This window comes from Manis javanica, chromosome 13, assembly GCF_040802235.1.
Source record: "Manis javanica isolate MJ-LG chromosome 13, MJ_LKY, whole genome shotgun sequence".
Lineage (NCBI taxonomy): Eukaryota > Metazoa > Chordata > Mammalia > Pholidota > Manidae > Manis > Manis javanica.
Window position 1 is genome coordinate 54,062,937 of NC_133168.1, and position 27,328 is coordinate 54,090,264.

Consider the following 27,328-nt stretch of genomic DNA (forward strand, 5'->3'; position numbering starts at 1 on the left):
GAGGCACGGTGGCGGGACTGGTGAGCGGGTGGCTGGGACCGGCGCCTGAGGACAAAGAATATCCCCCGTTTTTCCCTGCGGGACCGGTGGGCGGGTGCCTGAGACCGGCACTTGAGGACAGAGGAAATCGCGCGTTTTTCCCCCTTTTTTTTTTCTCTTTTCTGCGAGTGCTTTTTGGAAGCCTAAAAGGGACAGGGACCCCGGTGCTAGGGAGGCAGGGCGGCGGGACTGGTGAGCGGGTGCCTGGGACCGGCACCTGAGGACAAAGAATATCCCGCATTTTTCCCTGTGGGACCGGTGGGTGGGTGCCTGAGACCAGCACCTGAGGACGGAAGAAATCGCGCGTTTTTCCCCTTTTTTTTCTCTCTTTTTGCCGAGTGCTTTTTGGAAGCCTTGAAGGGACAGGGACCCCGGTGCTAGGGAGGCAGGGCGGCGGGACTGGTGAGCGGGTATGTGGGACCAGTGCCAGAGGACAAAGAATATTGAGCGTTCCTTCCCTGGGGGACCGGTGGGTGGGTGCTTTTTGGAAGCCTTGAAAGGACAGGGACCCTGGTGCTAGGGAGACAGGGCAGCAGGACCAGTGAGCGGGTGCCTGGGACCGGCACCTGAGGACAAAAAAAAAAAAAAAAAAAAATCGCTTGTTTTTTCCTTTTTTTTCCTTTTTTTTTTTTTTTTTCTCTTTCTTTCTGTTCCCTCTCTCATTGTTGCTGTTGTTGTTTTGGTTTGGAGAGTGCTTTTTGGAAATCTTAAAGGGGCAGGACAGGTCACTTAGACCAGAGGCAGGGAATCTGGGGATCTCTGGGCACTCTAACCCCCTGGGCAGCAGGGAGCACAGAGGCCCCTTACGGAGATAAATAGTCTCCTGGCTGCTCCCCCTCCAACGGGGCTCCACCATTTTGGAGGAACAGCCCCAGCCAGGCCAAGCCCACAGCAACAGCGGAAATAAACCCCAAAGCAACTGGGCAGGAAGCAGAAGCCCTGTCTGCGCACAGCTGCCCAGCACAAGCCACTAGAGGTCGCTATTCTCCCAGGAAAAGGCTACAAACCAACAAGAAGGGAAGCTCTTCCAGCGGTCACTTGTACCAGCTCTGCAAACTATCTCTATCACCATGAAAAGGCAAAACTACAGGCAGACAAAGATCACAGAGACAACACCTGAGAAGGAGACAGACCTAACTAGTCCTTCTGAAAAAGAATTCAAAATAAAAATCATGAACATGCTGACAGAGATGCAGAAAAAAATGTAAGAGCAATGGGATGAGATGCAGAGAAAAATGCAAGAGCAGTGGGATGAAGTCCGGAAGGAGATCACAGATGTCAGGAAAGAGATCACAGAAGTGAAACAATCCCTGGAAGGATTTATAAGCAGAATGGATAAGATGCAAGAGGCCATTGAAGGAATAGAAGCCAGAGAACAGGAACGTATAGAAGCTGACATAGAGAGAGATAAAAGGATCTCCAGGAATGAAACAACACTAAGAGAAATATGTGACCAATACAAAAGGAAAAACATTCGTATTATAGGGATACCAGAAGAGGAAGAAAGAGGAAAAGGGATAGAAAGTGTCTTTGAAGAAATAATTGCTGAAAACTTCCCCAAACTGGGGGAGGAAATAATCGAACAGACCATGGAATAATACAGAACCCCCAACAGAAAGGATCCAAGGAGGACAACACCAAGACACATAATAATTAAAATGGCAAGGATCAAGGACAAGGAAAGAGTTTTAAAGGCAGCTAGAGAGAAAAAGGTCACCTATAAAGGAAAACCAATCAGGCTAACATCAGACTTCTCAACAGAAACCCTACAGGCCAGAAGAGAATGGCATGATATACTTAATGCAATGAAACAGAAGGGCCTTGAACCAAGGATACTGTATCCAGCACGACTATCATTTAAATATGATGGTGGGATCAAACAATTCCCAGACAAGCAAAAGCTGAGGGAATTTGCTTCCCACAAACCACCTCTACAGGGCATCCTACAGGGACTGCTCTAGATGGGAGCACCCCTAAAAAGAGCACAGAACAAAACACACAACATATGAAGAAGGGAGGAGGAGGAATAAGAAGGGAGAGAAGAAAAGAATCTCCAGACAGTGTATATAACAGCTCAATAAGCGAGCTAAGTTAGGCAGTAAGATACTAAAGAAGCTAACCTTGAACCTTTGGTAACCACGAATCTAAAGCCTGCAATGGCAATAAGTACATATCTTTCAATAGTCACCTTAAATGTAAATGGACTTAATGCACCAATCAAAAGACATAGAGTAATAGAATGGATAAAAAAGCAAGACCCATCTATATGCTGCTTACAAGAAACTCACCTTAAACCCAAAGATAAGCATAGACTAAAAGTCAAGGGATGGAAAAACATATTTCAGGCAAACAACAGTGAGAAGAAAGCAGGGGTTGCAGTACTAATATCAGACAAAATAGACTTCAAAACAAAGAAAGTAACAAGAGATAAAGAAGGCCACTACATAATGATAAAGGGCTCAGTCCAACAAGAGGATATAACCATTCTAAATATATATGCACCCAATACAGGAGCACCAGCATATGTGAAGCAAATACTAACAGAACTAAAGAGGGAAATAGACTGCAATGCATTCATTGTAGGAGACTTCAACACACCACTCACCCCAAAGGATAGATCCACCGGGCAGAAAATAAGTAAAGACACACAGGCACTGAACAACACACTAGAACAGATGGACCTAATAGACATCTATAGAACTTTACATCCAAAAGCAACAGGATATACATTCTTCTCAAGTGCACATGGAACATTCTCCAGAATAGACCACATACTAGCTCACAAAAAGAGCCTCAGTAAATTCCACAATATTGAAATTCTACCAACCAATTTTTCAGACCACAAAGGTATGAAAGTAGAAATAAATTCTACAAAGAAAACAAAAAGGCTCACAAACACATGGAGGCTTAACAACATGCTACTAAATAATCAATGGATCAATGAACAAATCAAAATAGAGATCAAGGAATATATAGAAACAAATGACAACAACAACACTAAGCCCCAACTTCTGTGGGATGCAGCGAAAGCAGTCTTAAGAGGAAAGTATATAGCAATCCAGGCACACTTGAAGAAGGAAGAACAATCCCAAATGAATAGTCTAACATCACAATTATTAAAACTGGAAAAAGAAGAACAAATGAGGCCTAAAGTCAGCAGAAGGAGGGACATAATAAAGATCAGAGAAGAAATAAACAAAATTGAGAAGAATAAAACAATAGCAAAAATCAACGAAACCAAGAGCTGGTTCTTTGAGAAAATAAACAAAATAGATAAGCCTCTAGCCCAACTTATTAAGAGAAAAAGAGAGTCAACACAAATCAACATAATCAGAAATGAGAATGGAAAAATCATGACAGACTCCACAGAAATACAAAGAATTATTAAAGACTACTATGAAAACCTATATGCCAACAAGCTGGAAAACCTAGAAGAAATGGACAACTTCCTAGAAAAATACAACCTCCCAAGACTGACCAAGGAAGAAACACAAAAGTTAAACAAACCAATTACAAGCAAAGAAATTGAAACAGTAATCAAAAAACTACCCAAGAACAAAACCCCGGGGCCGGACGGATTTACCTCGGAATTTTATCAGACACACAGAGAAGACATAATACCCATTCTCCTTAAAGTGTTCCACAAAATAGAAGAAGAGGGAATACTCCCAAACTCATTCTATGAAGCCAACATCACCCTAATACCAAAACCAGGAAAAGACCCCACCAAAAAAGAAAATTACAGACCAATATCCCTGATGAATGTAGATGCAAAAATACTCAATAAAATATTAGCAAACAGAATTCAACAGTATATCAAAAGGATCATACACCATGACCAAGTGGGGTTCATCCCAGGGATGCAAGGATGGTACAACATTCGAAAATCCATCAACATCATCCACCACATCAACAAAAAGAAAGACAAAAACCACATGATCATCTCCATAGATGCTGAAAAAGCATTTGACAAAATTCAACATCCATTCATGATAAAAACTCTCAGCAAAATGGGAATAGAGGGCAAGTACCTCAACATAATAAAGGCCATATATGATAAACCCACAGCCAGCATTATACTGAACAGCGAGAAGCTGAAAGCATTTCCACTGAGATCGGGAACCAGACAGGGATGCCCACTCTCCCCACTGTTATTTAACATAGTACTGGAGGTCCTAGCCACGGCAATCAGACAAAACAAAGAAATACAAGGAATCCAGATTGGTAAAGAAGAAGTTAAACTGTCACTATTTGCAGATGATATGATACTGTACATAAAAAACCCTAAAGACTCCACTCCAAAACTACTAGAACTGATATCGGAATACAGCAAAGTTGCAGGATACAAAATCAACACACAGAAATCTGTAGCTTTCCTATACACTAACAACGAATCGATAGAAAGAGAAATCAGGAAAACAATTCCATTCACCATTGCATCAAAAAGAATAAAATACCTAGGAATAAACCTAACCAAGGAAGTGAAAGACTTATACTCTGAAAACTACAAGTCACTCTTAAGAGAAATTAAAGGGGACACTAATAAATGGAAACTCATCCCATGCTCATGGCTAGGAAGAATTAATATCGTCAAAATGGCCATCCTGCCGAAAGCAATATACAAATTTGATGCAATCCCTCTCAAATTACCAGCAACATTCTTCAATGAATTGGAACAAATAATTCAAAAATTCATATGGAAACACCAAAGACCCCGAATAGCCAAAGCAATCCTGAAAAAGAAGAATAAAGTAGGGGTGATCTCACTCCCCAACTTCAAGCTCTACTACAAAGCCATAGTAATCAAGACAATTTGGTACTGGCACAAGAACAGAGCCACAGACCAGTGGAACAGATTAGAGACCCCAGAAATTAACCCAAACATATATGGTCAATTAATATTTGATAAAGGAGCCATGGACATACAATGGCAAAATGACAGTCTCTTCAACAGATGGTGCTGGCAAAACTGGACAGCTACATGTAGGAGAATGAAACTGGACCACTGTCTAACCCCATATACAAAGGTAAACTCAAAATGGATCAAAGACCTGAATGTAAGTCACGAAACCATTAAACTCTTGGAAAAAAACATAGGCAAAAACCTCTTAGACATAAACATGAGTGATCTCTTCTTGAACATATCTCCCCGGGCAAGGAAAACAACAGCAAAAATGAGCAAGTGGGACTACATTAAGCTGAAAAGCTTCTGTACAGCGAAAGACACCATCAATAGAACAAAAAGGAACCCTACAGTATGGGAGAATATATTTGAAAATGACAGATCCGATAAAGGCTTGACGTCCAGAATATATAAAGAGCTCACACGCCTCAACAAACAAAAAACAAATAACCCAATTAAAAAATGGGCAGAGGAACTGAACAGACAGTTCTCCAAAAAAGAAATACAGATGGCCAAGAGACACATGAAAAGATGCTCCACATCGCTAATTATCAGAGAAATGCAAATTAAAACTACAATGAGGTATCACCTCACACCAGTAAGGATAGCTGCCATCCAAAAGACAAACAACAACAAATGTTGGCGAGGCTGTGGAGAAAGGGGAACCCTCCTACACTGCTGGTGGGAATGTAAATTAGTTCAACCATTGTGGAAAGCAGTATGGAGGTGCATCAAAATGCTCAAAACAGACCTACCATTTGACCCAGGAATTCCACTCCTAGGAATTTACCCTAAGAACGCAGCAATCAAGTTTGAGAAAGACAGATGCACTCCTATGTTTATCGCAGCACTATTTACAATAGCCAAGAATTGGAAGCAACCTAAATGTCCATCTGTAGATGAATGGATAAAGAAGATGTGGTACATATACACAATGGAATACTACTCAGCCATAAGAAGTGGAAAAATCCAACCATTTGCAGCAACATGGATGGAGCTGGAGAGTATTATGCTCAGTGAAATAAGCCAAGCGGAGAAAGAGAAATACCAAATGATTTCACTCATCTGAGGAGTATAGGAACAAAGGAAAAACTGAAGGAACAAAACAGCAGCAGAATTACAGAACCCAAAAATGGACTAACAGGTACCAAAGGGAAAGGAACTGGGGAGGATGGGTGGGCAGGGAGGGATAAGGGGGGGGGAAGAAGAAGGGGGGTATTAAGATTAGCATGCATGGGGGGAGGGAGAAAGGGGAGGGTGGGCTGCACAACACAGAGAGGACAAGTAGTGACTCTACCACATTTTGCTAAGCTGATGGACAGTAACCGTAATGTGGTTGTTAGGGGGGACCTGATATAGGGGAGAGCATAGTAAACATAGTATTCTTCAGGTAAGTGTAGATTAAAAATTTAAAAAAAAAAACAAAGAAAGAAAGAAAAGGGGGATTACTCCTTAACAGGATAAAACTATTGGTAAATCAAAGATCAACGCATGCTTTAAATATCCTTAATGTTGATCACTTAAAGGGTGTCAGATGATCAGCTATGGAGGTACTCTTTTCTGATAATATTCCTTTCTCTTAATTAAAAAAAAAAAAAAAAAGCAGTTACTGTGTGCTGACCTCCAATGAGTTCTGCACAGTGGTATAGAGGGCATGTCAAAGTGTGGGCAAAGGGTCTGTTTGTTTCTACGCAGAAGATCAAGGCCTAGCTTGGATACCCAGAAAATGAACTAAGATACGATATGAGGAGGAGCTTCCGGCATCAGCACTCTCTGGAGGACTCGTGCCGGGGGATGATCATCAAAAAGCCTCCACAGGGATCCGGACGATGCTGCGGTTGTGGCTGCATCCAGCCCACCGTCTCCTGGACTTGCCATAAGAAGGAGGAGGGAGATGTCTAGGCTGGCATGTGCATACAGTGAGACAACGAATTTGACTGGATCTGTACTGTTGGAACTCAACCAGGAGTTGGGAGGGGTGCAAGTTGTAGCACCCCAAAAATCTCATGACTATAGACTATCTATGGTTAAAAGAACATATGGGATGTGAACAGATCCCAGAAATGGGCTGCTTTAATTTGTCTGATGGTTCAAGTACAGTTGGAAAATATCCATCATATCATAGATAAATTTTCACAAATGCCTAGGGTGCCTAAATGGTTTTCTTGGCTTCACTGGAGATGGCTGGTAATTATAGATTTGCTTTGTTTATGTCACCGTATTCCTATTATGTTAATATGTGTGTGCAAATTAGTTAGTAGTTTAAAACCTATACATACTTAAGGTACTATACAAGAAGATATGTCAAAGAAATAATCAATCCTCCCAAGTTTCCTTCATATGCTACATCTATAGCTTTTCTTCTTCCTTCCTAATTACAAACCTTAAATAGAATTCGTGCCTCATATCGAATTTACCGAGTATCATAATTCCTCCAGGTGGTAAAGATACCTCGAGACAAGTGCTGGGCATAGAAGCCACAGGGCATAAATCTGCAAAGAAGTAAAAAGCTAACCTTTGCAAACAATATGGCTTCTCTCTCACTTACCAACTTTACATTTCCCTGTATGGCCCCGGAAGATGACTGGTTAGCCAGAGACGGGTAAGATTCCTCAAGGGAGGAACAACCTAAGACAGGCACAGTCGCAGGGGGGCCATCAGGTGAGAATTTGGGGATCAACAGAGGTGAGGCTCAGAACCTCACCCCCCCTGCTTTGAGAGAAATCTTCTGCATCCGTGGATGTCTTGCTGCCCTTGTCTAGCCTGGATTAATACTTAGTCCATAGGCACACACCTGATCATCTGATCATCTACATTTGCCTTCTTACAGCACTAAACTATGTTTTCTACCTTTATCTTGCATCTACCTACCACTTCAGCATTTTATTAAAAATAAAAATAATAATAATAATAGGAGAAATGTGGGATCAACATATAAATCAAGTACAAAAATCAAATGAATATTCATATTTGACCTGATGGTTTATAGGTCATATTGCATGATCAAAACCGAAAGTTTCTGTGATGAATGCCCTTGTACTGTTCACCATGTAAGAATTTATTCACTCTGTAAGAATTCGTTCACCATGTAAGAACTTGTTCGTTATGCTTCAGAAGATTGGAGACTGACGAGAATTAGGCTTGAGATGGATTAATGATTGTACATTGAGCATTGACCCCCCTATACTGAATTTTATTGTTGTTAACAACCATTTGATCAATAAATATGAGAGATGCCCTCTCAAAAAAAAAAAAAAAAAATGCAGATGCCTTAGTTAAAAAGCACTTTACTGCTAAAAAATACACACCTTTCATGAGATTTCAGTGAGTCATAATCACTGATCACAATGAAAAGGTTTGAAATATTGTGAGAATTACAAAAATGTGTCAAAAAGACACAAAGTGAGCAAATGCCGTTGGATAAATAACACTGAGTTGCTCAGTGCTGGGTTGGCATAAACCTCAAATTTGTAAAAATGCATTATCTGCAAAGCAATATCAAGTGAAACACAATAAAACAAGGTATGCCTGTGTGGACATTTCTGTATATGCTAAAGTGATTTCAAATTTTGGGAAAGGTAAATAATTTATTAAATTGTGCTTGAATGACCTGATGAAAAAAGTTATAAGACACTCCTCGCACAAGCCAAATAGACTAAAAATGCATATGTAATATGAATTCTAGATAACAATATGCATGCTGTAGTATTTACGGAAATTTTTACAATGTCTATAACTTAACCTGCAAATTCATGGCAAAATAAGATGGACTAATACAAGAATACAGGGTAGATAGGCAAAAATGTGCTCAAGCAAGAAACAGAATCTTAAGTAGTGTGTATAACATGGTGTTTACTGTAAAATTCTTTCAACTTCTCTTTATATTTGAAATTTTTCATAATGAAATACTGGAGAAAGACATATGAAATGATACAATAAAAGAACTATGTAGAAAAATGTAGGTGAATATGTCTATCTGATCCCAGAGTAAGACAATAAGCATAAAGAAAGAAGTCAAAAGGAAATATTCATAAATTTGAATATATGTCAAAAATATACCACAAACAAAATGAAAAATAAAATAAATTGGTAAAGTATCTAAGACAAAATAAAGGATTAATATCTTTTATAAGTAAATTATACTTACAATCAATAAAAGTTTCCAAAATGAACAAATTATATAATTCCAAGATAAAAACTACAAATGGTTAGTAAATAGACAAAGAAGAATACATTAAAAATAAGCAATACCATGTTTTATATACCAAATTGGGAAAGAGTATTCTAATAGCAGATAAAGCTTAAAGTTCTTGATAAAGAGCTTGGGAAAGTGAATGCACCATATGTGCCAAGAGAAAATAACTAGAACTTTTCTTGAAGGCATTTTGATAACAAATAACAAGTCTTAAATATGGATAGGCCCTTAGGCTCAGAAATTCCCACAGAAGAAACTATTTCTAAATACAAACACACAAAGTGAAAAAATATTCAAAAGTAGGAGATTAATTGAATGAATTGTAATATATCTTTAAAGCAGACTAGAATAAAGCCATAGAAACAACCTCTTTAACAGAAATTATCAATTACTTGAAAACATACACAAAAATGTCAGGTCTTTGCAAATGCAGATAATGAAACAGATTATAACACAAGTATTATAAAGAAAAAGATTTTTCTAACAATAAATTGGATGGATACACAAAATAAAAAGGTTTTTTGGGGGAAGATGAATTCGAAATACAGGTTATTTCAGGTTTTCCTTTTACTAAAATAAATGTGTATTATTTTATAACTAAAGATAATTTTAAGATTTTTAAATGGACTTTGAAAATTAAAAGACATCTTCTTGCTTAAATATTACTACTATCTCATTTATTAACAGATATTATTAAATGTATCATGAATTCGGTTTTCGAAATATGGCAACTGGATCGATAAAATGTACCCTAGTCACATCTGAGGTATCACTATGGCTGAATAACATCTTAATTAGCATCTAAAATGAATTCTCATGAAATGCCTTTCAATACCTGATCCATTTTATTGACTGCAACTGCAAGCTGCGTCACTCCGAGAGAGCGAACCAAGAGGCCATGTTCCCGAGTTTGGCCCCCAGTTTCAAAGCCAGCTTCAAACTCCCCCCTGCTGGCATCCACAACTAAAACAGCTACATCCGCCTAAGAAAGAAAAAACAATTAACTGGAAGTACTTACTACATTTTAATTCAAAGGAGAGATTATTCATTTAATTATGTTGGTCACAATATAAAGGCAGACTGTAAACCTGACACCAAACACCAAAGAAAATCAAACAGAAGAATTGTATGGATCAATTAAAGCTGTTTAATTTTCTAAAAAGTACTAGCATGTGGTTAAAAATACTGACATAATTTTTTTTAAATCCTATGTTTAATTATATGGTAATTAAAATATCTAGACACAGGATGGAAAACATAACTAAAACATGAGTAAATAGGGACAAATATTTGTCACATATAAGGTAAAACTAATAATATCAATATGAAGTCTGTACCAAAAAAGAAAAAGAAAGACAGAGCTCCACAGAAAACTAAAGGATACGAACAATTTGTTAAAGAAGAAACATAAAAAGCCACTGAATATGAAAAAAATTCAAATTCATTAGAAACCAAAAAAAAAAAAAAAAAAAAAGAGGACATTAAAAATACATCAACAGATTCCTTCCTTCTCCCACTTTTACAAAAGAGGTTAGTAAACTCTTAAAGGACACAACCGGTTACTGTAGGCAGGGGTGCGATGAGTCGGGCCCTGGCATAGCTTGCCTGCGGGGCTCTCAGTGCACCTTTCTGGAAGACATGTTCACAATCACTATTGAGAGCCTTAAAATCATGTATATATTGCTTCCCATGAACTCCACTTACAGGGATTTATCCTTGAGAAATAATTACAGGTCTACAAAGATATTTGTCAGAGTACTGTATATAGTAATGAAAACCTATGAATAATTATCAAGTAAAACAGCATCTTCCCCCTCTATAGCCATTGAAAAAGAACCTTGAATAACAAAGTTTCCTAACCTTTGTGGACACTTTTGAGAATCAGATATTTCTCCTCTCATATTCAGTTTACATTAAAAATAAGAAAAGCTAACCTTAGCCTTAGCTCATTTTCCTCTTTAGCCTTATTGATACTAGTTTACAGGTCCCTATTATTCTTTTATGCTGATGCTTCTTCATGTGACTCCTGTTGCAGTATGGGGATACAGCCTTTGAAAATTTGCAGAAGCAGTTTGTGCAATCACGGACACTCCTTCATTCTCAACAATTACTTCGGTCAGTGCACTGTCACGATACTTTTTAAAAGAACACTATTTCATTTTTCCCTTTTACAGTTTTTGCCTTGTATGCATACCTGTTCTTAGAGAAATCTGCTCTTTGTAATCGGGATATAATGACTAAATTTAGCATTCTCCTCTTTAGCTATCTCAGACTGTCAGCATGATAGTCACTTTCTCTCTAGGGACTATTCTATTCCATCCACCTCAAGCCCTCTGGCATTTTGGTCAGAACTTTCCTCTTCATTGCTTCCTCATGACACTTTATGTTTATGCTATGCAGTTTTTAAAGAATTTCACATACACTGTCATAATCCTCACCATAATGGTCATAAAGTAAGTAAAGAATTTATCAGATATTGTGCTCTGAACAGAACTTTACAATTTAAATTAGAAGTATCATCGACATACTTTGGTGGGAGCAATTTACACTATTATTTCTAGTCCTTGTCTTTTCATTCTTTTCTAAACAGTCTTCCTGCTTCACTCCTAGTCCTGAGTGCAGCAGTCATTTCTGATCCATCATGATTCACACTGCTGAACTCTAATGCCTTTGATGACATCCAGTGCTTTTGATCAGGATTCTTATTTAAGAGCACCAACTGGAACATCAATAGGAAACTGGCTCTTTTCACTCATGTGTAGTCACAACAGGCTTCACACCTCAGGCAAACTGTCTAATATCTTTGGGTATTAATTTACTCACTTCACAGAAACACTGGAGGTTAAATGTACTTTATATAAAGCACCCAGCCTTGACATTCCAAATCCAAGGCTCAATAACTGTAAATCTTCTTCTGAGGTGTTGTTCTTAACTGTCAAATTATGTTTACTTTCTTCAGTTAAAATCTGGAATTCAGTGGATTGGTATTAAGATACCTAAGCCAGTAAGTATTCCTCCAAATCTTTCCTTTTTCCACCTCCAAAAAGATTACTGAGCAATTTCTCTAATCTTTCTATGCAACAGCTTGTCTTTGGGAGCTCAAAGCTGACATATTTTCAAGAAAGCCTTTCAAGCAGTATAAAGTGATCTCACCTCATCGTGTATACTGTGTATATTCATCTTGTAGTACATTTATGTTAGCCTTTCATCTCTACAGGTCTTACCTTTCTTCACTTGATTTCCTTGAGGAGAGGCAGCATGCCCTGTTTGTTTCTCTGTAGCCCCAGAAGCCTACCACACTATTTTGCACACTGGATAAATTATTTAGTATCTTTGAGCCTATGTCTTCATTTGTCATGTAGTGGAATTCAATTAGATAATTTCTAAAATCCTTTCCTTCCCTAATTCTATGAGGAGTTTGGAATAAATCTTTGATTACTCTGGTCTATAAAATTCTAGGATTCAGAAACATTTTACTGTAACTGCTTGTTCTAGTGTCTTCCTCTCCCAATAACTAGTCCATCCTATCCCCACACTACCTACCATAGTACCTGGCACATAACAGGCATATAATAAGTATTCAATGAATGAAAACACATACACACACATATACATGAGGAAAAAGAAAAATGTATCCTTTGTAAATGCAATGAGAAGTAAACTAATTTAAAATGGGGATAATGGACTTCATAGAGTTGTTAGAAGGATTAAACTAAATGCATACATAACATTCAGTAAAATGTCTGGCCCACATTCAGTACAGTGGTAATAATTATTTTTCAATATTCATTATATTTAGTCCATGAACCTTAAATTAGTATTCTGAAATTATACATCAACTTTCTAAAACAGAACCAAATACTTTCTCATTTACCCTCAAATATATTCTAATTTATTCATATAAAAGCCTTTAGGTTGACAAATGATATTAACACTCCCTTTAAGTAAGTGGAAGAACTCAGAAAATGATCAATAGCTGAAGTCACACTTTTGCCTAGTGACACAGGCAAAATTTTGAACACTCCATATTTTCCAATAATCATCTATTATAAAAGAAATCAAGGCCCTATATATGCAGTGCTATTTTCAATGTTTTGATTACTTAAAATTATCTATGAGTTTTTTTCACTATCCTTATTAAGAATCATGTAATTTTATAAACTGTAATTGTCTGTCAACCTGCAAAGAAAGTAATTAAATGACAGGAGGAAAACTCCCTAACTTCACTGTTCTATGTTAGCTCTTTAAAAATATATAGGACTTGAATATAAATAAAGTAAAAAATGAAATGCTGAAATATTAACTGCAACTTATTAATAAAATACAAAGCTCTACCTCATTGAGTACTTTCCCATTATTTTTACTATAGAGAAATTCATAGCTTTATATATTTTCTCCTTTCTAATAAATTAGGAAACGTTTTATAAAGCACTGATTAAAAAAATTATGAAAAATACAGTATTTCTCTATTTTTTCAAATATATTTTAAAGTTAAATTTCTAAAGTTGTAATACTAGAATTATAACCTCAGCATCACAAAATTTTATGTACAAGCAGTTAAGGAAATATATGGTACCTGGGCTGCTCCTGTAATCATATTTGGAATGAAATCCTTATGGCCTGGGGCATCCATTAATGTAATAACTTTGGTTGTGGTCTCAAACTTTGTCATACCAACATCCATTGTCACTCCCCTTAAAGAAAACAAAGTGATTAGAAATAGTGCACTATAGAAATAATTGGTTTTATGGATTAAATTATTTAATAATAACAGGTTAAATGACAGTCTAAAGTCTTAAATAATAATGGGAATTTTATTACGTAGTCTATTATTTTGAATTATTAAGCTATCCATTGGAGCTGGAATTTCTGCTCTAATGGAATTATACCCATATGGTTTAAAACAAAGTTGTAGATGCATCAAAATGATAGATGTATCCCATTTCCTTTTTTTCCTTTTTTTTTTGGTAAGAAGCAGTGTAGATTGTGAACAAAGAAAGGAAAGATAGATGGGGAATCTCTGGAGGAGCAACAGTAAATACTGCACATGAGAAAAGATAAAATGAAGATTGACAACTATCAGGAGATGGTTTTCCTCATCTTCTTATGTTTACACTTGACTATAGAAATCAACTGATAAAACTTTCACTGGCAAGGTTAGTCAGTATGTTACACATTTAGAAAGGAGATATCAAAGGAGATACCCAGTTATTTAAAAAATTCAGAGAGATGAACAGGAGTCTGTATCACACCCCTTTTCATCCTTCTTGGAGACTAATGCAGTACCTCTGCTAGCCACAAAAATAGATTCAGATTATAAATCCAGGGAGGACTACAAACATACTGAGAGTTCCTAGACTTCAAAGGGAAATCAGGTGGGCAATAAATCAGGCAGTTATTCATCTTCATTTGCCCAGGATAGCCTGGAGTAATGAATGAGACTCCCCTTTTACTACAAGTATGTCAACAATTACAATGATCAGTTATGTGTTCACCCTAGCAGTAAGGTAACTGCAAGTCTTAGTCAAGTCATTCTAGTTTAATGTGAAACCATGGCCATTTGAATTTGTGGAAATGATGCTTAATTCTCTTTAATAAAAGCCCCAAATAATTGCCTTAGAATAGTGATGAGTTAAACTTACTCTGACCTTCTCCCTAGATTGCTTTAACCAGAATATACTCTTTTGATCCAGTTCTGGTCTACATTTGTAATTCAAAGGATACGAAAATGTCACTCATTTTACTTATTTCTGTTCAACCCACAAGGAGAATAGAGGATTTACAAATATTTAACATGGTGGAATAAGCAACACATTATATTTTTCAAATGCTATTACGGAATGTATAATACGAGTTAAAACTCCGAATACATATATGGAAGGAAGGCTTGGCTCTATCTGCAGAATGAAAGTATATTCTAAAATTTGCATCATGCTGAGCAACAGAGAACTACCAGCAGCAAAATGTATCAGAGAACTACCAGCAGCAAAATGTATTATCAAAAAAAAAGTTAAATTACTGACTATTCTATGAATGAGATAAATGGGGACATCTCATATTAGCTCATTTGCCAGCTCAACTCACATATTCCATATATTCAAACAAGTCATTCTAACTTAAATAAATTACACTATTCTCAATCTGTTTATATACTTAACAGATGACACGAAGAAAATTAAGAAGCCATATACTTTAATTATCTACTTGATAAGCTGATAGGTGGGAACTGTTTAGTCTTCTAATATTGATATCATACAAAATTCCAGTTTTCCAAAAATTTGCAACTGTCCAACTTTTACTTACTAGGTTGGAAAACAAGCTTGTGATAATATATAGAATTACAAAACATTACCTACAGGAAAGTAAACCCCAAAACCACCAAGATGTAAGAGCTAACAAACATTGTGGCCCCCTTTACTGAGAATTACTTTATATATTATAATGTTGACTATCCAATACTCCAAGAAAATTATTTTGACATTACTTTACCATTTCATTTAATTATTAAGGTGTCCTATTTCTTTCCTAGCAAAGGTGCCATTGGATCTCCCATCCCTAACAAGTCTAGCAATGTATGTATCACCACTCTAAATACTTCAAAAGAAATACTTTGGCCAGAGGTATAGAAGCTGCATTCTCCTACTTAGACTCTCCCTCAAATTAGAACTGTAACAGATATAAGAGTAATTGACTGATTAAATCTACAGGTAGGAGAAAGTACCTATATAGTACAGAAATTGTCTGAAAATAATCCTTTTGCTGGGTATATATTACCATATTAAAGGCAGTTTTCTCTTAGTATTTTAAGCTTTAGTTCCTTGTCTTCCTGTTTCTAATGTCACTGGCAACTTTGTCGTTCATATAATTCTAATTTTTTATGAGGATTAAAAAATTAAGAGCAAACAGGTTTAATTACTTGTTTGTCAATGCTGTCTTATTAAAAACACAAGTACAGAAAGTACAAAAATGAATTAAGTCTGGTAATCTGGATTTACTGGTCATTCTTATTCCAAACAAAAGACAGTTTACTACAAAAAGTTACCTTTCCTTTACTACCTGACATAAAATTAAGAGTCTTAACACTTTATTTTAATTCAACATCAAGACAATTTGACATATACGCAGGGAATGACAACTGAAATGTCTCTCAGAATAATTAGCTAAGTGCCTTTACTGCCTTTTTCTGTGAGGTTTTTTAAAAAATTATTTGATAAACATTCTTTTAACTATTCTCAGTATTTGGTAAAGCAAAAAATGTATGTAGATTACAGTGACTACTATAATAATAAAAATATTTCCTTGATAATTGAAAGCTTTTTTTCTATAATTTCTACAATATTTCATGGTATGTTTCCAACAAATTCAACATATATTACATACTTATTTAAAAGACTACATATTATTTCAAACTGAAAATTTTGAAATATAGTGACTACCTTTCCCTTTCTTCTCCAGTCTCATCCAAGACCCATGCATATGCAAACGAAGCTTTGCCAGCCTTTTTAGACTCTTGTTCATACTTATGCATAGTTCTTTTGTTTACATTACCCAGAAGATAAAGCATATGGCCCATCAGAGTACTTTTCCCAGCATCGACATGACCTGAGGAAAATTGATTGAGGATTAATACTAGGTACATTACCAGATGTTGTTTATTATTGAGGCATTGCATGAGTATGTAATTCAATATGTCAGTGTCTATGTCAATTTTTAATCAAATGACAGTTAAAACATTTAAATGGAGGAAAAAAGAGCATGTCTCTTTAGAGGAGGCGAATTTTCCTTAACTTTTGGAAATGAAAATTGTCAACAAGACATGCCATTTTCAAAATGCTCACAAATGAAAATGCTACAACCACACCTAAAGACCTCCTTGGTAACTTGGCATTATTTCAGCCAGGGTGACTAGAAAGCATTATGATGCAATGCCGCCTTGTTTTATGTCCATTTACACCCAAACAGAAACTCGAAATGGAGCAAGAGCTCCCAGGCTGCCCCTATAAAGCAGAACTGACAGACAGTCCAGAGGAACAAAGAGTATTACCAATGACCACTAAGTTGAGGAGCTGCTTCCCTCCTTGCCGCTTCTCCAGTTCCGCTTTGACGTCTATCTGCTGCTTCAGCTTGCTGGACTTTTTCACTGGTGTTGGTATTGAACTCTGTTCTTCTGATGCTTGAATGGTGTGGGACGGAAGAACCGATTTAGAAACAGCCTCAAGAATATCAGAAGCAGCAATGCTGGTATCTTCACTAGGAATTCCTTTTTGAGGTGTGTGGAAACTATGACCATTTTCTTCAGCAGTTACTCTACAGAGGCAGCAATAGGAAAAAAGTGTAAACCAACTCGACTGACATCTTAAAATGTTAGAAGAGCAGAGAAGTTGACTCTTCACATTACCTGCACTGAACACCAAAAATTATCTCTGTTAAGTGGCGAGACACTGTTAAGGTGGGGAAGATTAAGTAACTAGACCCAAACCACACAAATACATACTTAGACGATCCCAGGAGAAAAGCAGACTAAGAAAAACTAAGAAAATATCCTGCTAAGTAACTAAAATTCAGTCTAAGCTCATAGCCTTGGCCATAAAATCCTATCAAAACAGCATAAAGGAGATATTTTATAAAAATTGGCACCAAATGTGTTCCTGGAGAAATTAGTACTAAAAAAGTAGTTTTATCCTTAATTTATTTTTCCAACAGGACTGAGACTTAACCAATTTTTTTTTTTTTTTGGCTCACACACTATCCATAAGAGAGCTATGTCTAAATGTTTACATTTTCTTAATAGTTTTCGCAAAGGACTTTTAATTCATTAATTCAACAAAAATATGACTTACTAAAAACTACAACATATAGCAGGCACCGATGTTGAGAGGAAAAGAAGATATGGAAATGAGAAAGTTACCTACTAATCCCAAAGCTTACAATCTAGTGAGAAACTCAGGTATGGAAAGTAGAAACAAGACCACATAGCTTAATTTATTCTCACTGACAATGACACTGCCTCTGAAAGAAAACCCTGACCTTAGCTCTTCATTAGCTATTTAACTATTCTCCACAGAAACTACACCAGTGCTATAATGGATATAATCCAATCAGCCAGACTATGACATGACTTACATTTCTTTCAACAACATAGATAAACAGAATTAGGACAAAGGTTTAATTGCAAGTTATTAAGAATGAAACAAATTATATCCAACTTAATATGGAGCTGGTAGAGAATTATATACAGAAAGCCATTTACGAGAATCACTTAAAATTGCAGCATAACGAAAACATGTAAGAATAATAAACCTATTTTCTTCTTGCTCACTGTAACAAAAAAGATTCATTTTTTCCCTCTCAATGCATTTTTATATGCTCGACACTGACCCTTCATCCTATGCCTCAAAAAGGAGTTACATTAATTATATTTGCAACTTTATTAAAAGCCTCATATCCATTCCCACTGTATTTTGTTTTTGCAAATCTCCACTAATTCTCACATTCATTTTTTAATACTGCTTAGACAGATCAGCTTTATCTCGAACCACAGATAAAAAAGTATGTGGAAAATGTTCCCAATCTTTTAAAGTATTCCAACAGGCTAAATTAGGTGAAATCAAACTGAGACTATAATACAAACACTTATTTGAATTACAACAAAAGTATTCAACGAGAATGACTAGACATTAGATCTGGGAGTAATGACAATCTCTTGCTTCAAATCTTTGTTTTTAGTTACAGAACTTTTCTTCAAAGAAAGATGAAGCTAACTCCAATGTGGACACCAGATAAAAACACACCAGCTATCGAAGAGAGAAGTCTGGAGTTCAGCTCAGCCACCAATCCAGGCAGCCCTGCTCAGGATAGGAGGGGCTTCACAAAACATGGGTCTGACTTGATCATTTCATTTATAATTCAGTGTCATAAAAGGTTTGCTTTTCTCTCAGTTTCATGATAACATTCCCTTTCAAGTAAATCTTAGGTAAATTGCAAATTAGTTCCCTAAACTGTACAGTGTTAGAGGGAAGTGACCAAAGCAATTAGAAAAGCATCCTAGGTAAACATTTTCACATATCATGAAGTACAAGACAATGTTTTAAGATTTTGAAAACTCTCTAAGATGCAGAGTTTTAAAATGACCATTCTAGGTTCAGGTTTATTATTACTGACTGATATGAAAGAAATAATTATGTTGGTTGAATGTTTTTTCAGGTGTTTTCTGATATAATTTTGTAGCCTTATCTATTATTATAAAATTATAGTCTTTTTTTTATCCAAACCGTCTTTCCTAAAGTGGGAATATTTCTACATGAATCTAGAAGCTTAATCTTTCTTCTTGAATTATTTAAATGATACTGGGAAACTAAGAATTTAGATTTAAGAGGTTAACCACAGGGTATCTGTTCTTTATTCAAGGTTCTAACCATTTTTACTTACACCCATTTTCTATAGAACTACCTTTAATATTAGTGAAGAAAAAGTCTGCTGTTTCAGCTTCTTCAAAGAAATGCATTATCCTTTTTTATAAACTGCCATTAGGAATCATACTATGTAGAAATCGATGATGCTAAAATCATGACTCAAAAGTGTTTGTTTCTTTGTAACTTCTTGAGACCAAATCAGAACAGCCTAAGTATTATCACTACTATAAATTTCCCCCCAAAAATCCTAAAAAAGTATTTGATGCAAATATAGCTTGGTCCTTGAGCAATATTACACATCCTTTAATATCTGTTCCTACAGACTTCTTACATTCTGATGACTTCTCCCACAGGGCCACATCAAAATATTGACTCACAGGACTTTTCTTTTTAAACCTTCATACTACTTACAAGTTTATTTTTAAAACAAAATATATTTCCCCAAGGACTCTATGATCAGCAAATACTTAAACAACTATTCTATGAAAGGAATATGATGATGAACATTAATGGTTCCTTGTCCTCATGAAGCATAGTCCTGTAAGATTCTAAAATGCTTTTATTACACTTAAAAAGTATAGAGTTGTGTTTTCAATAATTATTTATTTGTTTAACAATTTATTTTTTTCCTGATCATTTACTATTCCATTACTTTTATAATGATTCACATAATTGTGCATTTAATACATGTATTAATTTGGGCTCATTTGCATGTTGCTTTCTGAGGCTTCTGATACCTTTTGCATTAAGATTGTAAAATCCTTCAAACAAGAAATTGTATATTCTATTTGTTTATTTTTCCCTCTCTCAATGAAAATAACCCCATAGTAGGATTAAATGGCACTCAAGACATAAGGTTAAAAAAAGGCACTTAGGATTCTTAAGACCAAACCCCCATTCAGAGAGAAGAGACACATTGAGCCTTTGGTGATTGAACCAGGCAGAATTCAAAATTATTGTGATGGGCTAAAATTTACTGAAATTAAAAATTAACTTTTTCATTCATCCAGTCATTCAACTAACAAATACTTAACACCTACTGTGTCCTAAATATGGACTTCTTTACCTCACTGAATTTGAAATCTAGTAAAAAAAAAAAAAAGTCCTGCTTTTATAGAATCAAAAAATTGAATTAGGTGAGTATTAAGATCCTTCCCAACCAAAACTCATGATACTTCCATTACTTTATATAGAAGAATGTTCATAAGGGTGAAAAAAATAAGGCTGTTGAGTTTATATTTCTTGAAATTAAAAAAAAAAACTTCCCTTATTGATATTTGATAATAGTGTTTCTCATCAAACTAACTGGCAGACAAAATATACATAATTATTAAGTAACACATTTAAGGAATAATTTAAAAATCTGAGAAGTTTTTAAGAGGTTTAAAGTTAATGTTTTTAAACTGTGTTATTAAGCCTCAAGCAATCAATTCACTTCCTTTTTGTATAAAAACGGGCAGAATTCTATAGATGGCAGTAAGAAAGAACAAATGAGTACTAATAATATATGACTTATCATGTCTTACTAGATAACTAAAATTCTAGGTATATTGTATTTTACATTTTATATATTTTTTATGATGATCCATTTTATACAATATGAAAATCTAAGAGTTTAAAGGTACTAGTAAAAAAATTATTGATTCCATGATTCAACTAGACTCCCAAACACTGCTTACCTATGCCATCTAGTGGCAAACCCTGTCTCATGGTGCCAGATTTCACAAATTCACAGGTTTTCTATGTTAAAGTAGGTATAAATTATTTACAGAGAAAATTGACAGTGAGATAGATTAAATATTACACACAGATTAGTCTGGAATCATGAATAGTTTCTCATCTTTTCTTTGAACTGTGCCATACTGTGGACTTGTGATACTTCAATGTTAATGATATGTAAAACTGAAATAGATTTTCTTTCTTTTTGTCTCATAGGAGACAAAATTGACTTCAAAAAAAAAGGCAGGGGATTAAAATCCTTACCCAGGCACTTCAAATCCCATAGTTTGCTTCTTTCCAGACACAGTCATTTTTGCAACTTTTGGCACAATGTCAGATTCACTTCGGGACACCTGGGACTCTGATTTTCCTAAATAAAGAATAAAATATAAAGGTTAATTAATTGAAGTTGATATCAAGAAACACTTACTACATATTATATATCATGTAAATATACATTATGATAACACAAAATTCATATCCTGATAAATACATATTGTTTTCTCTTTTAAAAATTGAGTGAAATATTAAAATACTTAAGTTTTTGTCACTATTCTGGGAAATCCCCTATTGTCAGGACTGTGCTTAACCTCCACCAGTTCTCTTCCTAATTTTGAACTGACTCTTAAGTTTCAGTATTAAGAGGTCACATGGTGGTTTCTGCACTCAGCCTTGTTCTGACACTGTGCCTAGAGCCTCTATCTCCCTCTCCTACCACACCTTTTCATAATACTAAAATTGTTTGGTCAGTTAGCAGATGGCTAAACTATTTTTAATCTTGTGATACCCATAAATTGAAGAGCAAGTTGAAAGTCTGCTGAATTGTGCTAGACAGACACTGCGTATATTTTACTTGCATATTAATACTAGATTTAGTAAGATATTTGGCATCTATAAAGAATATGGAGGAAGAAAATAATACAGAAAAAATGAATTAAGAACATGAGGAGGATAAATTTTGAACCAGATCAATGTAAGATGTTTATGCACGAGACCCTTTTAAACATATATGTGTAATTCATGGAATTCTTTAGACTGTATCTTTAAAATTTCCAGTAAGAGTGCTACCATCAGGACTGGACCTACATAAACCTATGGAAACTGCAAGTGCTACACTGGTATGTGTGTGTATATATATATATATATATATATATATATACACACACACACACACACATACACACATATATATACATACATACATATATACATAAATTACTTTGAAAAACTAGATTAAGATAAATATATATAATTCATTCAAAATGTTTGCTATTTGCCTCCTATATGCCAATGTGCACTATGCTGGAAATATAACGGTGAGCAAAAGCAGATATAATCCTTGTGGTAAGAGAGCTTACCATCTAGTGGACAAAATGTATTAACTTATCATAAAAGCAAAATTAAAACCATTATTAGTGTTAGAGTTTGTAAATGGTGCCCTAAGAGAGCTCACAGTCTAGTGGAGAAAATGTATTATCTGATCACAAAAAGTAAAATTGGAACCATTATTAGTGTTTTGTAAATGGTCCCATAAGATTCAGTGATAGAGGGCACATGAATTAGAGTGCTTTCACAGAAAAGTAAAGTTGAGTACCAATGCAAAAAATGAGTAGAAATTCACACACAGAAAGAAAGAGCATCCTAAGGAAAGAGTAGCTTGTATAATGGCCCTATTGTAGGAGCACCATGCAACAAGTTACTCCTCAGAGGGAGTAAAAGCAGAGGGGGAGAAGGAGCAGAATGAATGAAGCTGAAGAAGGCAGCCGTGACCAGGCAATGAAGGACCTTTAGGCCATACCAAAGATCCTAATGTTTGTTCAAACAGAATTGGAAGACATCATACTGATGTAAGAAAGTGGGGAGAGGAAGAGAGAGAGAAGAAAGAATAAAGGGTCAAGCTAAAGAGAAGCCTGGGTTGGAGCATACATCTGTGATTCATCAGCACATAAATAGTAGCGAAAGGCACAAAGTGAGATTTCCAAGGGAAAGAATACAGAGTGAGAAAAGTGGTCCTAGGACAAAGCCTTGGAAGAAATTCATTCTTTGATCACAAGGTAGAGGAGCAAGAAGGAAGAAAATGAGCCTGCAAAAGGGTGACAGGAGAGCCGGAGAAAGGTGGTGCCACAGAAGCAACGGGAAGAGCATGCTTGATGGAGCTGGCATCACCAGAGTCGGAGGATGCTCTTCAGACAAGTGAGATGAGGGCTGAAAACCTTCACCAGTCATATGATCCTTGTGATAACTGCTCTTTAGAGTTAGCAAGACCCATTTGAGAGAAGTGAGGGAGGTAGAAGCTAGAATGGGTTAAAAAACAAAAACAGAAGTGAGAAAACAGAAATAGCAAGTACGTATCCATTATCGCTTACCCATAATTTCAAAATTCAGAAGCTCTGAAAAATCAACATTCTGTTTTATTGTAATAACTCACTTGGAAGCAAAATCTGACATGGACTGACATGAAGCTATTTGTAGCCTCTATTTATTCCACTTAAAGTGAAAAGCCATACATTTCAGGTGAGAAATAGCAATGTGATGATTGCAGGGTGGCTGCCCTACATCCCACTGGGGTTATCACACCAAAGATGATATATATATGTTAATAGTTTTCTAAATCCAAAAAGTTCTGGTTTCTGAATCAAATCTGGTCCCAGGGCTTTACATAAGAGATTGTAGATATGTAAAAGTAATTCTTCAAAAGTTTGGCTGTGAGGGAGGGATGTGGTAGAATGGTAGCAGTGGGGATGTGTGAGAGCAGCTGATGGGAAGGTAAAACTGAAGGATATTAGGAAAAGAAAAGATTATATTAAATATCTCAGAATTTCTGAGAAGGTAGAAAAATAAACGGGATCTAAAGCACAGGTAGGAACTGAACTATGGTAGAAAAAAGGCTCTTTTACTGCAATAGAAGACAGATTTGTATGCTGAGAAGCTGGAAGATGAAAATACCTAATGGTCAGCTTCTATTTTGCCCATAACAGGGCAGCTAGTTACACCTGGTAAGAGTCACATGAACTGGGAAAGTAAAAAGACTGGTGAATGAAGTTTTCAATAAACGCTGAACAAAGAGGTATAGGCTGAGCATTAAAAAAATTAGGGGAATTGTTGCAAAAATTAGGGGAATTAGGGCCCACTTAAGATTTGTGATAATGAATTTATAATGGAACCACCTTGCCTTTCTATGAGACTTTTTCTAGCAATGTTCAGCCTTTCAGAAACAGGCACAGAAAAGATATTAACTGCATTATTCAGGACCCAACAGGTGCAAGGAGAAAGCAGAGAAACAAGGTAGTTGGAAGTATTGCTAAAAAGGGAGGAAAAGTTAATGAAATTATAAATCATAAACTCCAAGCTGGATTAAAAAAATAAAATGACAAAGGAAGAGTACACATGCACTGGGAGAAAGTAGAGGGGTCTGTCAGTCAAGAAAAGGTTATGATATGAGAAGCGCAAGAAGTGATTGTGGTCAGACTGAGGCTTAGGAATTCATGGATTTGGAGAAGGGGGAAATGTTAGTGAATTGCTGATGAGAAGTGAAGGTCACCGGAAATGTGGCAGTCAAGGAACTAAAAGTCCAGAGCGTTGGACTTGCTGTCTTCTGCACCTCAATGCATAAGTAAGCAATGATCATGAAGAGCTTAGGGTGGAGAAGAAAATAGCAAGCCAGCTGCCAGTCTTCAATGAATAAGGAAAAGTGGCCATGAGGTTGTTCAGTAGATGACAGCAGTGAGGACTAACAAAAGGTTGGTTCAAGCAAGAGACAGGAACCTCCAAAGGATCAGAGATTTAAAGGAGAAAAAGAAAAGGACGGAGGAATAATGGTGCTGGGAAAGGCAGCAGAGAACAAAGTTGACCTTCCAAACCCTGAGGTTTGAGAGGACATAAATGAATATCAATGAATTAAGGCAAGGAAGTAGAAAAAACACAGGAAAACAGATAGAGATTTATAGAGGGGTTTGATTTTCAGGATAAAAGCAGTTCAGAGCTATAGCAAAGGTAGAGAGGAGTGAGAGGTGAGCGAGGTGTAAGGAAGGTGACAACAGAGAGCATTATAATATGATGGTGGTGGTGGTGGTGTGTGTGTGTATGTAGGTGGGGAAGACACCCCAAGACAGAGAAAAGAGGCATGGTGGATTTGGGCTTCTGTTAAAAGAACAGGGAAAAGACCCATAAAGTATAAAAACATCTTCATCCAGGCTACAAGGACTAATTCCCACCTCCCCTGAGATTCATTTTAATACATTTTAACCATTTTGCATGTAAAAAATTTCTTGACTCACTTACACATTTAGTACACTGAAATACTGTAATGTAATTTTGACTTTTAAAAAAAGTAGGTAGGTCATAAAATGATATAAAAGGCCCTAAGCATAGAGAAAAATCACAATATGATCATGAAATATTTCTGGGGAAGGAAGAAATACATTATTTTCATTTCTGGTGATTCTTATCTATAGGACAATCAAGCCCAAGATGCAATATTTCAAAAATTTGGTTATATAAGTGAAAGTCTTTTCTAGAGGAAAAAAAATCTCGTATTATGTACCTGAGTATCACCCATTACTGCAGTAGTTCTTAAACCTCTTAGGTCAGACACCCCTTTGAAAAAGGTAAGAAATCAATGGGACACCTTTCTCGCATTTCTCTAAAGCAAAGCCTTGTGTCCCTGTTGGTATCCCTTGATGGGCTCTCCCTCCAGGGCTCCAGTGCTTTTCTGGAGCTAGGATCTAAACAGCAGAGTCTACTGCACATGCTGACTTATTTTGATTCACTGATTCTTGATTCATTCCTTGAACAGGAAATTAACTAGGTCTCTTGTCCTGAAGGTATTTTGTATATTCCTTTGTAAGGAATTCAAAGGTATAAATCTCCCTAGCACCACACACCTGTCAGGGACTCGTTGCTGAATTTAATGAGACCCCCTGCTTGCATACCCATGATTTGCCCTCTTCTAAGGCATTCCTCTGGTCTTTAACACACTATTAGACCACTAGTTCTTTGAGGGTAGAAATTGCCTTACACATATGTTCACACAGTTCACAGCACACGACACAGTGCTCTGCCAGCAATAAGCATTCAATAAATAGTTTAATGATTAATCCCTAAGGTCTTAAATTTTGAAACCATAAGTTGATCTCTATGTCTTTGGCAACTTATCTTAGATTTCTTCTTCAGTTAATAACCTCCCTAATTTACTCTCTACCTACCGTTTTTTGCACTTAATATCAGTCACCTCCTCATATTTAAATTAGGTTCCAGAAAACCAATCTGGCACTTGATAAGTTCACTCTCACATGCTCTCCTGCTGGGAGCCTTACATGATTTTTTACCTTCAAAACAACCATGCAGAGTAAGGTATAATCACTCTATATTACTTTAGAGAAACTAAGGTCCAAAGCAGTTGATCTGCCAAAGGCTATACAACCTTGGCTTGTGACATCGCTACATTTTTAAAAAGAGTATGAGTCACATGGTGGCTATTCTCATAGAGCTTATACACTATACTACAATTATAAAAATTATGGAGATAAGTTATAGATAAGCAAGAAAATTCAAAGTATGCACCTGAGTAATTAGGGAAAACATAAATGAAATGAGATTTGACTGGACTCTGAAAAATAAAGAGGCAAAAATGATATGAGAAATGCATATGTAAGGGTCAACTGGGCATAAAGTTTGGAAAAGACCGGGCAGTTATCCATAAACTTTTAAAGTAAGATTGTATAACTGAGGCTTAGAAAGAAAGGCCTTTTAAAACAACAACAAAAAAAGATCTTATCTTATGTAGATTTTAAGGAAAGTAAAACAGAAATACTATTAAATATTTTAAATTAGGAAGGATAATTTCTGAGAATATTTAGAAATGAGTTAGGCCAAATTAAGATGAGGTTAGAGAAAACCCATAGAAACTTATATGTGATAATGATTTATCTGTAAAATATGCTGCCATGTCTCATCATTTTATAATTTCTTAATTTTTCCCAAGCCTCTAATGAGGTATCCCCCAAATAGCATCAGTCTTAGAATGCTATTTAAGCTTTACAGGTATCTTCTACTCTGGAG

General features: G+C 35.9%; 1 protein-coding gene across 3 annotated transcripts in view; it reads right to left on the reverse strand.

Annotated features, from left to right (window-relative positions):
* The window catches only part of HBS1L (HBS1 like translational GTPase), an 88,535-nt gene that overhangs the window by 18,300 nt on the left and 42,907 nt on the right, over window positions 1-27,328 (reverse strand). For all 3 annotated transcript variants that reach the window (XM_017646993.3, XM_073219635.1, XM_073219634.1), the window contains 5 exons: window positions 21,533-21,638; window positions 17,182-17,444; window positions 16,574-16,739; window positions 13,714-13,831; window positions 9,973-10,119 (listed from right to left, as the gene is read on the reverse strand). In XM_017646993.3, the coding sequence (XP_017502482.2) occupies window positions 9,973-10,119; window positions 13,714-13,831; window positions 16,574-16,739; window positions 17,182-17,444; window positions 21,533-21,638 (800 nt within the window). The remainder of the gene's footprint in view (window positions 1-9,972; window positions 10,120-13,713; window positions 13,832-16,573; window positions 16,740-17,181; window positions 17,445-21,532; window positions 21,639-27,328) is intronic.